This window comes from Terrapene carolina, unplaced genomic scaffold, assembly GCF_002925995.2.
Source record: "Terrapene carolina triunguis isolate 2854851 unplaced genomic scaffold, T_m_triunguis-2.0 Scaffold93, whole genome shotgun sequence".
NCBI lineage: Eukaryota > Metazoa > Chordata > Testudines > Emydidae > Terrapene > Terrapene triunguis.
Genome location: NW_020664444.1, coordinates 17598373 through 17614264, shown reverse-complemented (window position 1 = coordinate 17614264; position 15892 = coordinate 17598373). Strand labels below are relative to the sequence as shown.

General features: G+C 42.8%; 1 protein-coding gene across 2 annotated transcripts in view; it reads right to left on the bottom strand.

Moving 5' to 3' along the window:
• Positions 1-13381, bottom strand: part of SMG1 (SMG1 nonsense mediated mRNA decay associated PI3K related kinase) — a 117676-nt gene extending 104295 nt beyond the window's left edge. For both annotated transcript variants that reach the window (XM_026650633.2, XM_029911304.1), the window contains exon 1: positions 13239-13381. In XM_026650633.2, coding sequence (XP_026506418.1) covers positions 13239-13327 — 89 coding nt within the window. In that variant the 5' untranslated portion in view covers positions 13328-13381. The remainder of the gene's footprint in view (positions 1-13238) is intronic.
• Between the last annotated feature and the right edge of the window lie 2511 nt (positions 13382-15892).

Here is a 15892-nt window from a genome sequence, read left to right as displayed (position 1 = left end):
TAGCAGGCCAATGCTCAAACCACTGAGCTATCCCTCCCCCCCAGGAACGTAACATTGTAGTTACGTTCCTGAAAAGTGCGACTTTATGCGAAACGATGTTAAGCGAATCCAATTTCCCAATAAGAAGTAATGTAAATGGGGGGGGTTTAGGTTCCAGGGAATTTTTTTTTGCCAGACAAAACACATTAAAACTTGTACTGTATATGTATATAAACAATTTTCAACAAACAGTTTAATATTGTACACAGCAATGAATGATTGTGAAGCTTGGTTGAGGTGGTGGAGTAAGGGAATGCCTTGCTGCTAAATGATGAACTAGCACTCGGCTGAGCCCTCATGGGTTAATACACTGTTAATGTAGCCTCACACTCTACAAGGCAGCATGGACTGAGGCAGGAGGGAGGAAACACAATAGATGCAGGGCAGTAGCTGCAAACACTTCCCTGCAAAAACTGAACATGATGATGAGCCCACGCTATCCAGCTGGAGTGCACCGCCCCCTCCTCCTGACAGCACATGCAGAGCTGCACAGGTGCTGACTTTCCAAAGTGCTGGGGGGTGCAAGCATGAGTGAGAGAGAGTGACATGCATTGCCCCTTTAAGTACACTGACATCACTTCAAGTTCGTTGCCCTTTTAAACAGATCAGCCAGTTCAGACAGGAAGCAACAGCTTCCAGCAAGCTCCCTCCGTTCTGTCCCCTAGCCCTGTCCCTCTCCTCCGCTTTGTGGAGAGGGGGTGGGGGGGGGCAGGAGCAGGGGCACATCCTAATATCAGCACCCCTCTCCCCCCATCCCCCAGCAAGTAGGAAGCTCCCGGGAGCAGCTCCAAGGCAGAGGGCAGGGCAGGAGCAGCACAGCAGTTGGGGGAGGGCCACCTGAACTGCTGCTGGGCAGCTGCCAAGCCACATAATTTACAGGGAATTTAGGGGAGCTGATGGAGGGAGGGGCTGCAGCCCGCCCCCCCCCCCCCCCCCTACCCCCCCCCCCCCGGGGCTGCTCTTCCAGAGAATCCTGCAAAGCAGTGGACAAAGCAGGCAGCTGCCAAACGACTTTATAAAGGGAGCATTGAGCAACTTTAAACAAGCTTGTTCCCTAATAGATCAGCAACGAAACAACATTAACTGGGACAATCAACAAAACTTAGTTCAGTAAAGCATTAATTGACTTGGCACATTTAAACTCTGGGGTTTTTTGTACGTCAGTTGGCCTGAGAATTGCACATGTTCTTGACTAACCTCACTTCCTGAAATGTTGCCTTCTTTTTAAAGGTGTTTTAGAATCTTTTTATTGTGGTGAAGCCTACATGCTCTACAAACCTTTGAGAAGTATTATGTACTAGTGTGGTTCTGTGTTTGGGAGCAGAGTCTTGCAAACTAACAGAATCAAGCGATGCTGGGCAGCCTGGCATAACAGCCCATCAGCTGCAGAAGGAAGAGTGGCATTGTGTTTAAATAAAAAAGCTGTTTTGCCCCCACGCATCTCTCTCAAGCAGGCATTATTATCTCTTTTAAAAAGTCTGCGCCTCTCCTTTGCAATCAACATGCTCATTTCAAACAACCATCAATTTCTGATCCTCTCTCAGCAGGCACAAAAGGGCCACTTCAATACAAGTTATTGGTTTCCTGAGAAAAGACTTAATGATTCAACTATGACCGGTCGTGCTTTGAAGATGGACTCTCACACTGAAGCAAGCTTGGAATAAGAAAATTTATGCAAAAAGCAATTTTCTTAGCAGTCACTTCAGTATTACCTTGTTATTTATTCAAAAATGTGTGTTTACGTAACAGTCACACAGCCCATATTTTCTTTTTGATTTGATCTTATCAGAGTTCCATGTGTGACATCATAATATGTCACTATGGAAATTCAGCCTCTATATTTCACTGAAGGAACAAACAGCAAGATGACTGCTGAAATCATGGCTTATGCATGCTTATCCAAATATGTTTGTACAATTACTGGTAAACACTAAGAAGAAAATCATAAAAATAAACCTATTTTCAATCATTCAAAGTTTAAAAGCTTCTTTCTATATTAGAGTACATGTATTTTGGAGAGAGTGCTAAACTATTTTACCCACTTTAAAACCATAACACACTTTATATAGATACTTACAAATACAGAACCTTTTCAGTGACTTGCATTTAAAAGGTATACTTCCTTGACCTGTCTCCCCATTTCCTCTTTTATGATTCAATACAACTGTGCCATCAAACATCAAGCAAATTAGATATACGAAACTTGTATTCTTGCCTTTCTAAACTCATGCCTGTATTTTAAGATGGCACTTTTCTTGTTCATAAAGTAATATTTCTATTTTGACTAGACTGTTCCAGGCAGATAAGTTTGAGTAATGAACATAACATGCCGTCTCATAAAGTCTTGTGGAATGCCGATTTTACATCAGTCACATATTTTGACATGACCTCATAAGAGAACACACACATGCACGCGCACACACACACACACTGTGCTGACCAAACCATTATGCAGTGGTGCCAGTAGACCAGCTCAGTCACAAATACAAGATGAGATATCAGAATAAAAATTGTGCAGTTGGAATGAGAAGTGAGCAACCAAATGAAGGTGGATAACCATAACTATCCATAAGGTGTTTGATGTACTTCCACAGGGCAGTGCCAATTAAATACTTTTAAGTTTTTGTTTCTATATGATAAACTCATGACTAGAGAATAGACAAAGAACACAGAGTATTATGGATAGAAGATGCACTATCAGGTAACAGAAGAGAAGCAAATCAGCATAATTGCCTACTGAGCAATTTTCTTGCCCATAGCGTGATTGTTTTTGAGCTGCACTTTTGTATTGGGAAGCTCACATTCACAAAGCAACATTCTGAATTCTCTTTCCCCACCTATCGAAAAAAAGAGCAGTCCAGTTTATTAAACACTCAAATAGTCACTGTATGTTCACAAAAGTTACTGTACTCATGTTCTAACACATAAGTAAGGAGACAGGCAGAAATCTCTTTGGAAAAGGAGTTCATTTCATTGCCTGTCAAAAGTAGTCATTATGTCCTGACTGCACAAATTTATGATTGAAGGAATACATCATCCTGTGAAGGATCAGAGGGTCAGTGACCTTACAAATAGATTTGTTTCTTCCCTCCTAGATGAATATACTGATTATAGTTCCAAGTCAGTAAAAATAACCTGTCATCGTAGTTGGGTGGAGATAACACTCATACATTTTTAGGACAGCCAGAAGGGTTTAAGATTTCTATGGCCTTGTCTACACAGAGGAAATTCACTGGCATGGCCACTCCAGATTAACTATTCTGCTATAATTTAGCTATCCCAGAATAACTGCTCTCTGTGGACATTACTCTGGAATAAAAGTGATTTTATAGCAGATTAGCTATTCTGGAATAGCCTTGCTGGTCAAGTGTTCCATGCAGACAAACCCCAGTACTTACGGGCCCAAAGTAGCAGGGTGGATTGATTTAAATCTCCAACCGGAAGGCCTCAATTTAAATAATCAATTTTAAGCAACTTTTCCATTTGTACTTCAGTTATTTTCTAAAGAAAGGTGCATTCTGACTGGTTGATATAACCATTAAAACATGTTGATTTACAACTAAATAGAGCCATTACACTAGATTTGGTACATCTTTTTGCACTATAACTAAGGCTGCACGTCTGTCACAGAGGTCACGGATTCCGTGACATTCCATGACCTCCGTGACTTTTGCAGTGGCCGGTGCGGCTAGCTCAGGGGTTGCCCGAGCACTCAGGCAGCCCCTGGGCCAGCAGCAACAGCAGTCTGGGTGTGCGAGCAGGCTCAGGGCCAGGTCAGGGGGTTGGGGTGTGGAGCAGTGCTTACCTCAGGGGAGGTGGGGGGGCTCTCCAGAAGCAGCCAGCATGTCCCTGCAGCTCCTAGGTGGAGGGGCCAGGGGGCTCTGCACACTGTCCCTGCTTGCAGGCACCGCCCCCACAGCTCCCATTGGCTGTAGTTCCCAGCCAATGGGAGCTGCAGAGCCGGAGTTCATGGCGGGGACAGCGCACGGAGCTCCCCTGAACTTCCTTTCCCCTAGGAGCTGCAGGGACATGACGGCCGCTTCCAGGGAGCTGCGCGGAGCCGGGTAGAGAGCCTGCCAGTCCTTCCAACCCCCCGTCCCCCAGCACCAGTGGGGTGCCAGGCCATGCGCTGCTGCCGCCTGGTCCACCCCAGCGCCAACTGCGCTCCTGGATCCCCCCCCCCCGGATCCCCGGCCCAGCCCGCCCCCTCACAGCACCCACGCTGCCCCAGCCCATGTCCCCGCACCGCACCCCCCACTATGCCCGGCCCAAGTTTTAGTTAGGGATATATAGTACAATGAATTTTTGTTTACAGACCGTGACCTGTCCATGACTTTTGCTAAAAATGCCCGTGACTAAAACGTAACCTTAAACTATAGCATTTATTTAAACTATTAAAAGTTTAATATTTTCAGATTCTTATTAATTGTACATTTTTAATATATTAGAAAATGGTGACTATATTGCTTATTTACTAGATAATGAACTTTCTGCTCATGATTTGTGTCCGGATGCATTAGAACAGTAACTAGAATTTAATTAAACACACAAAATAGCATATAAATTGTTTTAAACAAAACAAGCCCTTAATACAGTACATGACCTATTGTGCCACATTCATAAAGCTTGACACCAAGTTAGATGTTTTTCCCCTGATTCTTTTTTTATTTAGAAAAGCAGCCTTTAACATAGTTTGTCATAGAGGCTCATGGATTCAGCCTACTTATTTTCTATTTGAATGTTTTGAGAGATTATAATAAATTTAGGCCTAAAACAGATTTGGGACTAAATTCAGAGTTCATTTTAAACAGGCTTACTTTTTAAAAGAAAAAAATATATTTGTTTTTAGTGGGGGGTTTTTTTTTTAAGTCAGATTTGTACCCACCCTGCAAGATAGGCATTCTGTCCAGAGGAAATGAATTATTAAAATATTCACTCTTAGCAGAGATTTTACAACCTGCAACAGCACAGGTGAATGACAGACTGAACATCTAGCATGTTCATTGGTTTGAATTAGCCAAGAGACTATCAATGCTTAATATTCTTCACACACCCTCTGGCATACTGCCATTCAAACTCAATCCTCTATAACTACCCACCCACAATGGTGCTAGCACTAGGTTTATGTGATCCTGGTCAGTTTCACACTGTGCCAACAAAAATGACAAAACCACTACTGTGCTAGAGGACAGGGTGGTCCGCCAAACTGCTTGGGGTCAACACGACATAAATGAAGGGTAGAAAGGAGTACGGATAACAGATGAGGTGACAATAACAACTGACCTTTTTGATAATATCTACATGTTGACAATTCAAGATGGAAACACTGAAGGAGCAGAGGAGTTATACATCCATCAGGTAGTGTATTTTACCTTGAGGGAATATAGGAATTTGAAAATATGTTGAAGTTGAGGTACATTTCTAGAATGAAAAATAAATCCCTGTGGGTCACAGAGCTGCTCTCCTTTCTCCAAAATACAGAGAAAGAAATTAGCACCGAAATCCAGTTAAAAAAAAAGGGGGGGAGAGAGTTTGGGGGGGTTGGCAGGCTTTGATCTGTGTTTCCTGCCCTGTTTGCCAAGGCTGTTTTTTGAAAGCAAGCTCCCACTTCCTGAAACAGAAGTCCATGCATCTGAAAAATGGGAGAAAACTTCCACTGCTGTTCCACCAACCCCCATATTTTAAGGAAAATGGGAAGGAAAAATTATCCCTTTCTCCCCCAATTTTTATTTCACAGAAGTCAAAAGACAAACCTAAGCAACTGAAAGAAAAAGGGATTTTTAGTCCAGAATGTTTAAAATTGTGTTTGTTGATGCCTATTTAAATACAATTAGAAATGTTGTGGTTAAAGAATCCTCCCATGACAAGACGACAATGTCTACTTCTGTATTTGTAGTGTCTAGCACAATAAGATCTCAAAAGTGATTTGGACCTCTAGCTGTAGTAGCAGGGATGATCACAGAACATTCTGAAGAAAGGATATCTTTATTAGAAAATTCAACTCCACTGACCATTCAGTCAAGACATGGGAGATGACAGTCCATTTGCTCTGAGACCTGGAAGAGGTCTTCCAGCAAAACCAGAAAAAAACAAGATTGATATTTTAGTTATTTACCAGATTATTAAAAAGGAACAAAAAACAACATCTTCTTCCCCCACTCACATCATCTTACAGGCCACTTTTATAAAGAATTAATAATGTATAATACTTAAAAATCCATTGCAAGGTCACCTTTAAAGACTAGTAAGACTGATGACGAAAATTATTCACAACAGTTTTCATGAATGCTTAGATAACAGTACTAATGTGGCCAACAAGGATGAAATATTACATGTCAGTCACCCAGATTTCTGTAAAGTATTCAGTGAACAACTGAACTGACTGATTTCAAGGTTAGAAAAGCATGGCTTTTGGGAAAAACTACTGAAACTGATTCAAAAACACAAAGACAGAAATAGAATACTTGTTAAAAAAAAAAACACACACACTTCAAGGAGGCCAGCAGCAAAGTGTGGCGCCTGAGTCATTATAGGTAAATATTCATCATATGAAGGATATTCATGCTCTCTCACTGTAATTTTACTAATGTGATCACTGCTACCTCATTTCCTTTTACCTTCGTTTTACACATCAAGCCTATTGCTCTTTCTTGTCATATAAAATTAAAACACAATCCCCAGTAAAACTGCTTGAATTAGAAAAAAGTATCTTTGGGCTCATTATAATCTCTTCATTCTGAGTGGAATAGGAGTCCGATACACTGCAATATTTTAAAAAGGGTTTCTGTGCTAGGAAAAGCATTCTACTAGAATTTTGCAGTATCTCTGTTGGCAACATGAACCACAACTATCAGTTGTCACCTCAGTAAGTTATCTTTTCAGTACAAGCTGGCACCAAAAAGGCAATAGAGCATATACACAGTAAATGGACTTGTGCAGGTAACTCTCTGTATACTACACTACATGCTTACATTATCTCTATACAAGTTTGAATCCTTGACATAATTAGCAAAAAGCACTGTATATTAGAACAAAAAGTCTTGAAATCCATGTGCCACACTTGAAAAGAAACTGAAAGTGACACACAAGAACTTTTAACTTGCAGAAAAACTAACGTTTATGGGTTGCATAAAAAACTGCTCCATGAACATTACATGAAACCTACAGAACGACTTATCAAATAGGAGATGCTGATCAAATTAACTATAATATGCTTTAATTCTTTGCTACACACAACACTGAAACATTCAGAATATTCTGTGACTTCCAGTCTATCAAGGTTGACAACTTCTCATCTGCTCTCAGTCCTCACTTCCCTTTTTATCCACTGATATGGTGGATGATTCTCCATGGTTTATTCCCCTCCACACCTTGACTCTTTTGCAAGACCCATCCTGTCAATCTGCAACCTTGGCTCAGTCACAACATCCACTTCCTTCTGCTCCCACACAGCAGAGCATCTCTGGCAAAAAGCCTGTGATCAAGCTAACTTCCCTAAACAACTCTACTTCTCCAACTTAACTGAATGTCATGTCCTTCATCCCAGCCACCTTTTCCACATCTTAGCCTCAGTCCTGAAACCCTCCCCGCCTCCTGCCTTCATTTCTCTCTCTGCACAGGATGAACTTGTACAAGAAAAAGTTGACAACATGGGCAAAATATGACAACTTTCCCTCTCCCCTAGTTTCCTTCCTTTCCCAATCCCCTCCTATAGCTCTCTCCTGTCAGAGACATAGAAGTTTCTTGTCCAACCTTCTCCTCTAATCCCTCCACTTGCCTCAGTGACCCCATCCCATGCCATCCCTGGGGGTACACCAACTCTTCTAGATATTTGCCTAGTTTTACAACAGGCTACATAAAAAGCACTAGCGAAGTCAGCACAAACTAAAACTTCATACAGACAATGACTTGTTTATACTGCTCTGTATACTATACACCGAAATATAAGCACAATACTTATATTCCAATTGATTTATTTTATAATTATATGGTAAAAATGAGAAAGCAAGCAATTTGTCAGTAATATATGCTGTGATATTTTTGTATTTTTATGTCTGATTTTGTAAGCAAGTAGTTTCTAAGTGAGGTGAAACTGGGGAGTATGCAAGGCAAATCAGACTCCTGAAAGGGGTATAGTAGTCTGGAAAGGTTGAGAGCCACTGCTTTGGTCTTTCTTTAAAATAAATAAATAAATAAATAAAAAGCTTGACCCCACTTACCTCTCCAACCCCTTCTCCCACCCATCTGTAAATTCATTGAACACGCTGGTTACAATTGTTTTCTTTTCTCCAATTCCATCCTTGACCCTCTCTAATCTGGCTTCTGTCCCTCGCAATCCACTGAAATCCCTCTCACCAAAATCTCTAATGACCTCTTCCTAATCAAAGTTTAGAACCAGTATTCCATCCTCATCCTTCTTGACCTGTCAGCCATCTTCAACAGAGTCAACCATGCTTTTCTTGAAACCTTGTCCGCCCTTGCCTTTCATGCTTCTGTCCTTTCCTGGTTCTCCTCCTACCTCCGTAACTAGTACTTCAGCATGTCTTTTGGCACATCCTCTCCATCACCCATCCAACTTTCTGTGGGGGTTCCACAGGGCTCTGTACGTGGCCCCTTCTCTTCTCTCTCTACACCTCATCTCTGGGGAATATCATCCACAAAGACAAATGGAACGACTATCTCTATGCTCACAGATCTACCTCTTCTCCCCAGATGTCTCCTTCTGACATGTCTTTGTGGCTGTCTGTCAGCTCAAGCTGAATACAGCTAAAGCAGAGCTGTTAATCTTTTCCACCAAACCCTCCCCACTAGCCCCTTTCTCACTCACAGTGGACGACACCACCTTCCTGCCTGTAACCTGCATGTCATTATCATCTTGGATCTCTCTCTAGGTCCTCACATCAAGTCTATGTATAAATCTTGCCGATTCTTTCTGTATAACATCTAAAATACAGACTTGTCTATCCATTCACACAGCTAAAACTCTTATGGGGTCTCATCTCAATCATGTCTACACTAGGGTTTAGGTCAACTTAACTACAGCACTCAAGGGTGTGGATTTTCTGATCCACAATTTTCTAATGTAGCTCAGGCCTAATACTTAGACTATAAGCAATTTGAGGGCAGGGACCATGTTTTTCTTCTGTATTTGTACAGCACCTACCACAAGTAGTCCTAATTCATGACCAGGGGTTCTAGTTGCCATGGTAATACAAATGAATAATAATAATTCAGAACACTAACTTACATTGCATGAGAAGGATAACTTCCATTTTCAAGAATTAAATTCCAGGATTGAACTTGTATCTATCAGAGTAGTTTTGGAACTTTTACCAGTCAGAGCTTTTGTTTCTTACTTCTCCATATACATCCTCAGCTATCGTATTGTTTGTGTCTTTTTCTGTTCATAAAGAGAAGTTCAGTTATTCCAGAAGTAACTCCTGGTTACAGGAGCAGGCTATTTAAAATCCATCTACTCTGTCTCACCATGGCCTGAAAAGGTGAATGTTAAAACCCTGGTTCTAGTCCTTACCATTATGCTGCATCAGTAGACATCAGTTTGCTTAATGCTTCTGTGTTGCACAAAGCCTGCTTTCCTGTGAGTGTGAAGAAGTACTGTGTGTTGCACAGTTAATTCAGCCCAATGCTAAAGATTAATAGCAGACAAACTAGCAGGAACTCCACAGTGATATGAATTTTTAATTTTTTTTCCAAAAGCCAAAGGAAGTGGACACTTGTAAGGAAAACTAAGGAGGCAGAGGCCTGGAAGTTCAGAAAGGCAGCAATTGTGGGTCTAAATGTGATCAAGTCTCCTGATCAAAGTTCTGCCACATACACTCAGGTCTTGTCGATACACAGTTAGCTATATCCATTTAGAAACAGATATAGTTAAACTGGTACAACGCCCCTAGTGTGGATGCAGTTATTCAGGAATAAAGGAGCTTATAGTATATCATATAGCTTATTCCTGTCCAATATACAGCGTTACAAAAACTGTGTGTAAACCAGCCCACACACATCTGACAGGTATTGCTGCATTCACATGGACACGAAATTCAAATTCTGCTTCACCAACTAGACTTTATTAGAGATGGATCTGAGCTGCAAAATTCAGAATCAGATTTTTCACACCTCAAAGTTCAGGAGGTTTCGATTCTGATGATATAGTTCAGATTTCATCTCATTTATCACGTTTACAGATAATTAAACTTCAAAACACAATATCCTAATTAAAGGGATACAGTCAACTTCAAAAAATAGTATTTCCATTTGAAAGTTTTGTACATACTATCGGCCATGAAAGATTAGTGAAAAAAGTTCTATTTTCTTTTTTCTTGCATTGGAAATTTGACAGAATTTTTGCAATTTTGGTGCCTGCATACAACCTTCCTCTGCCCCTCCAAGAAGCTATTTACCAGTAACCAGCAGCAACAGAGCTAGAACTAAACAGGTAGTAAACAACAGCCAGGTGTATACACAGAAGGAAAAAGAAAAAGGAAAAAGTCTGAGCATATTTTGTGTTGTTATAATTGTTATCCAAAAGTTCATTCTAAACATAAAACAAGGAAGCAAAAAAATTCACAGCTACTTTTAAATTAAAAAAAAATATTAGACCATACTATTTAAAGGGAGCTCTATCAGAATTTTTTTAATTAGCTGACAATATACCTTTGCAAAGATTTTTTTTCTTGTTGAAGGCTCAACTAAACAACCGTATATTGATTCATACGGTCAAAGTGATCTTTGTATTATGGTAACATTTTTAGACTTCATACATATGTAGAATTATCTCACAACTCTCATTGTGCACATTTTTATACTCTTTGAGGTGCCTGGTAGATAAACTAAGGGGTAAAGCGAATTGCTGTAGGTTCAGGTTGCTCCCAAGGACAGCTACAGATCTCACTTATTCCTTTACAAATGCTCCAATTTCATGATCCTCTGGATGCAGAGGACCAGGCCCCAGTCACATTGGGAAACTAACTTGTCAGTGACAATGGTTCATCTCCTCTCAGTCACACTTTCTGTAATACTGCTGAATACAGTTTTGTTCTTACTGTGCCAACAGTTAAACCATTTTCGCCTCCTCCACTTCAATGGTTTCCAGTAAGTCAATTCCCTAGTATAGACAGGGCTTCAGCATCTGTAAAGCACATTTTCTATGCTGAAAGTAAGATAGGACATGTTAATTTGCCACAAGACCCATCAGGAAGCCGTTATCACAGCTGTCACCATATCAGCAGGGACACAAACTACATCTAACCCTTTCCTTTAGGGGGAAAACTCTGGGTCAAGAGCTTAAAAGTATTTGACTTCAAGTATGGAGTCCAGGACTCCTCTGCAGGTAATCATCTAGGGAATAAGGGAGGTACCAGACTGTAGGCCATTGGAAGTCCTCCATTGTTACTGAAGAAATAGGATGCCACAACAGGACATCAATATGATGGCTTGCAAATTTCTAACTTTTAAACTTGCAATTTACTACACCTCAACAACTAAAGAGAGCAGAATTTACTGAGGTGTGACCATGTGATCATTTAAATATTGCATGCTTATTGCATACTTAACATCCCTAACATGTGGAGTGATGACTACTTAGTCAAAATGAACTTTTGTTTCTTTCACATATATGAAACTAACGTTCCACCCATACAATAGCAGGATCCACTTCCACATCCATTCAATCTCCCCATTCCAATGACAATCCCATCAATTTAAAAACTACATGATACTGACAGCAAACTTCAGAACTGCAGTCCCTTTCTCTGTCAACTTAAGTTTTAGTAACGTTCAAACAAAGCCAAAAAAGTTCAACATAGAAACAATAATGAAGTTGAAGGACTTAGATACTTCAGGCCAAATTACAACAGTTTTACAAAAACAACTTTAAAAATTAATACAGTAAACTAAAAAGAACAGGAGTACTTGTGGCACCTTAGAGCCGAACAAATTTATTTGAGCATAAGCTTTCACATACAGAGAGCATGAAAAGGTGGGAGTTGTCTTACCAACTCTGAGAGGCCAATTAAGTAAAAGGAAAAAAAACTTTTGAAGTGATAATCAAGATACTAAATCAAGAAACTAAAGCAGTTTAGCAACTACACGGGTGATACATGTTGGGAATAGTTCAGATGCAAAATACACTTTCACTTATTGAAATGTAATAACTGCAACACATCACATACAAAAATCCCATTCGTTTACTTGCAACTCTGGACTACTTTTCCTGATTAAAGAACAAAATTTATATATACATTGTGTGTGCTTTTTTTAAGCCCTTGAAAGACCTCCAGTATGTTTGCAGCCTCTATTCTCCTTCAAGTAATTTCCAATTAAAAAACACAAATAACAAAAATGCACTTACTGAAGGTTCCCATAAATTCTGTTTCAATATAAGCAACTCAAAACGTCTGTTTACCACTAAAGGAAAGTGTCTCCTACTATAAAAGAAGTCACTGAGCAACAAAGTTGCTACTTACAATACTGTGTGGGGTGCCAGCAACAGCTGAACTGAAATGTCTTAAAATCATCATAAACTATAAATTACCTAGGTCAAAACCCTGAAAGGGTAAGGAGAGCCTGGGCTAAATCAACATAAACCCAACCAAACTAGGATTCTAAGAAGTTACGTGTTGTGTGATACAGAAACATTTTGTTTCTCTAGCCACCAACAGATAAGGAATTGCTTATATAGCAGGAAATACCCTCCACTGTCCACACGTCCTACCCCAGCTCTTTCCAGTACCCAGCAAAGTCTGGATCCTTTATATCAGAGGCGTCCTGGCGTTTCGTTCCCCATCTGACTAGGCCACATTAGAGAGGCAGTGGCCGTTCACCCCACACACACCCCAATCCTGAGTGTGTAGGCCCCAATAGTCAGGGACTGGGTCCCTCTCACCTCCCCCCACATCTCCCTCTAGGTCCAATAATCAGGGGGGTGGGTCACTCCCCCCTCCCCCATCTAGGCCCCAATAATCAGGGGGGTGGGTCACTCCCCCCTCCCCATTTCCCTCTAGGCCCCAGCACTCAGGAAGCTGGGCCTGCCTACGTAGAAAGCCGGGGGTTTCTCCTCTCCCACACACCTTCCCTCCTCCCAATCTCCACAGGCCCCAGCACAGCGGGAACAGGCCAGGCCAGGCACCCCCCATCCCCCCGGAGGCCGCCTAGGCCGCGCCTCCCCCTGCCCGAGCCCAACCCACCTGGGTTGCCAGTCATTCCAGCTCCGCGGGTGATAGTGCTGCCTGGTGCCGATGCCGCTCAGCCGAGACCCCGGGGCTCTGCGGCTCATTACCTTGCCCGAGAGGGCATGGCCGGCCGGGCAGCGGCGCAGGGCAGGGGCGGCAGCAGCTCCTCACTCGCTCTCCTCAAGCGGCTGCTGCTACTGCTGTCTCACAGTGAAGGAGGAGACGACGACGGCGGCGGCTCCGCCTGCTGCTGCTGCTCCCTGGCCGAATGGCATGCTGGGATCGCGGGCCATGGGGCCGCCCCGCTCGCCCGCCCTCCGCGGGGCACCATGGGACAGCAGCCACCGAGCGGGGTCACCCCCGCGGGGTCACGCGGAACCCCCCCCCCCGGACCCCCCCGCACGCCGTATACTCACAACGGGCTTCCCTAACCCCTCCCCCACGCCGAGAGGGCACATGCACCTGGGGGGTGGGAAACTCCTCAGCGGGGGACTCTGCCTTCCGGCCCCCTCAGGACGGGTCTCCCCCTGGTGTAACTCTCAGTTCACCCTCCCCTGGGGGAGCCTCCTGGCCCCCACCCACACGGAGAGGGGTCTAATCCTTAGGAGGCGTCATCCTGTGCCGAGGGTGTCTCCTATCCCTATGAGGGTAGGGCAGGGTTTCGTGCCCTCCCACCCATATTGAGGGGCCTACTTCCCAAAAAGTAGTTTCCTACCTCCCCGGGTACCTTGAGGGGTCTCCTGCCTACCCAACCCAGCCCAATCCAGGGCAGAAGTTCACAGATTGGTGTGCTACAGAGTATTGGGGGTGGTCAGCAGGAAGCTGGCTAAACCCACTGTGCTGGTTTCTCCTTTTTACTTCCAGCTGCTAAAAAATACATGACACCTTTGTACTGGTACTTTTCTAGGGAAACAACTGCTGTAGTTGTCACAAGGATGTGACTGAAAATGGGAGGGGAGATAAATCTACAAGAAAATGCCTGCCTATTATAACGTGGTCCACACTTGAAAGAATGTGAGAACCTGTGCAGTTGGATACATTTTCAAGGAAGATACTAGGGCAGGGTCTACACTAAAAAGTTAAGTCAACCCAGCTAGATCACTCTGGTGTGAAAAATCCACACCACATCCTACAGAGGCTATGTCTACACTTACCATTTAAAGCACAAAATGTCCCTTTTTTGCGGTAAAACCGTGGGAGCGTCTACAAGAAAACCACCCTCACGAGAGGCTGTTTACGCTGGTAGAACGTGTCTTCACTTTCACAACAGCTCTTCCCACTGTTCTTTTTGCACTGTTGTGAAAGTGAAGACACGTTCTACCAGCGTAAACAGCTTTTGGCCTCCAAAGGATATCCCACAGTTCCAAAAGTGACCACTCAGGCCAGCATCGCTGCTGGTCTGACGCCAGGTAAACGGACGTCCACCCCTCCCCCTGTAAACCCCGGGAAGTTTGAAACTTCCTTTCCCTTTGCTTGTAGATATGGCAGAGGAAGCAGCCAGACAGCAGGGGGTTTTAAAAAAAAAATCCACAAAAGAAACAAGGAAGGAATGGGGCTGCTGGGACATGAAGCAGGGCAGCACGGGGCACTGAGCAGGGACCCAGAATGCCTTCAGCTCACCCTCCCTTTCCACAAGACCTATCGAGAGAGCTGCACTGTTGGATAGCTGCCCTACAGCGCTGCTCTCATCCGCGATGGAAGTGCTGCTAGTGTAAACACTCTCTTGACACCTGAGGAATTAAGTGAGTACACAAAAGAGCACTTTTCTTTCACCAGTTCCCTATCACCGATGAAACTTACAGCGCAAAAACTCTGCAAGTGTAGACATACCCATAGTTAAGCCGACCTAACCCCCCTGTAGACAGCATTAGGTTAATGGAAGAATTCATCTGTCGAACCATCTACCACCTCTTGAGGAGGTGGATTAACAACAGCGACAGGAGCACTTCTCCCTCACTGTAGTGAGTTTCTACGCTGAAGCGCTACAGTGGTGCAACTGACACCTGTATTTTTTTTCTCCAAGAAATGGATGCCTTGCATTGACTTATTTGGTCACTCTGTGTTTCTGTTCTTACTGAATATTCCTCAAGTTTTCATGAAATCTAATACAGTCAAGTAAAAGACTCAGTAAAGATACTCATAGGCCTAAGCTTTCATGGGTAAAAAACCCACTTCTTCAGATGCATTTGAAGAAGTGGGTTTTTTACTCACGAAAGCTTATGCCCAAATAAATCTGTTAGTCTTTAAGGTGCCACCGGACTCCTGGTTGTTTTTGTGGATACAGACTAACACGGCTACCCCTCTGATACTTGACATCATAGGCCTAACTGCTCTTATTTATTACTGTATCCGAAGTTGAACAATGGCACGACTTGGGGGCCTTGTTAATATCAGCCAATAAACTGCAGTTGTGTTGGTGAATGAGCTGAGTCAATTGGCATATTGCCACTTCTAGCTTTTTATTGGACAGCACTAAACTTATTGGTGTGGTTTTGCATCCCTCAAGCAATGCTTGCAGGACATCCACAGGTTCCAAAATAAAATTCCAGGGCTCAGAGCCATCACATCACAATGCTGAACTGCAACATAATTATATTTTAATGTGATGTGACCCAGTGTCATCATAATGCATCACAACATGCTGACAGTGTCACAAATAGTAACCTTGG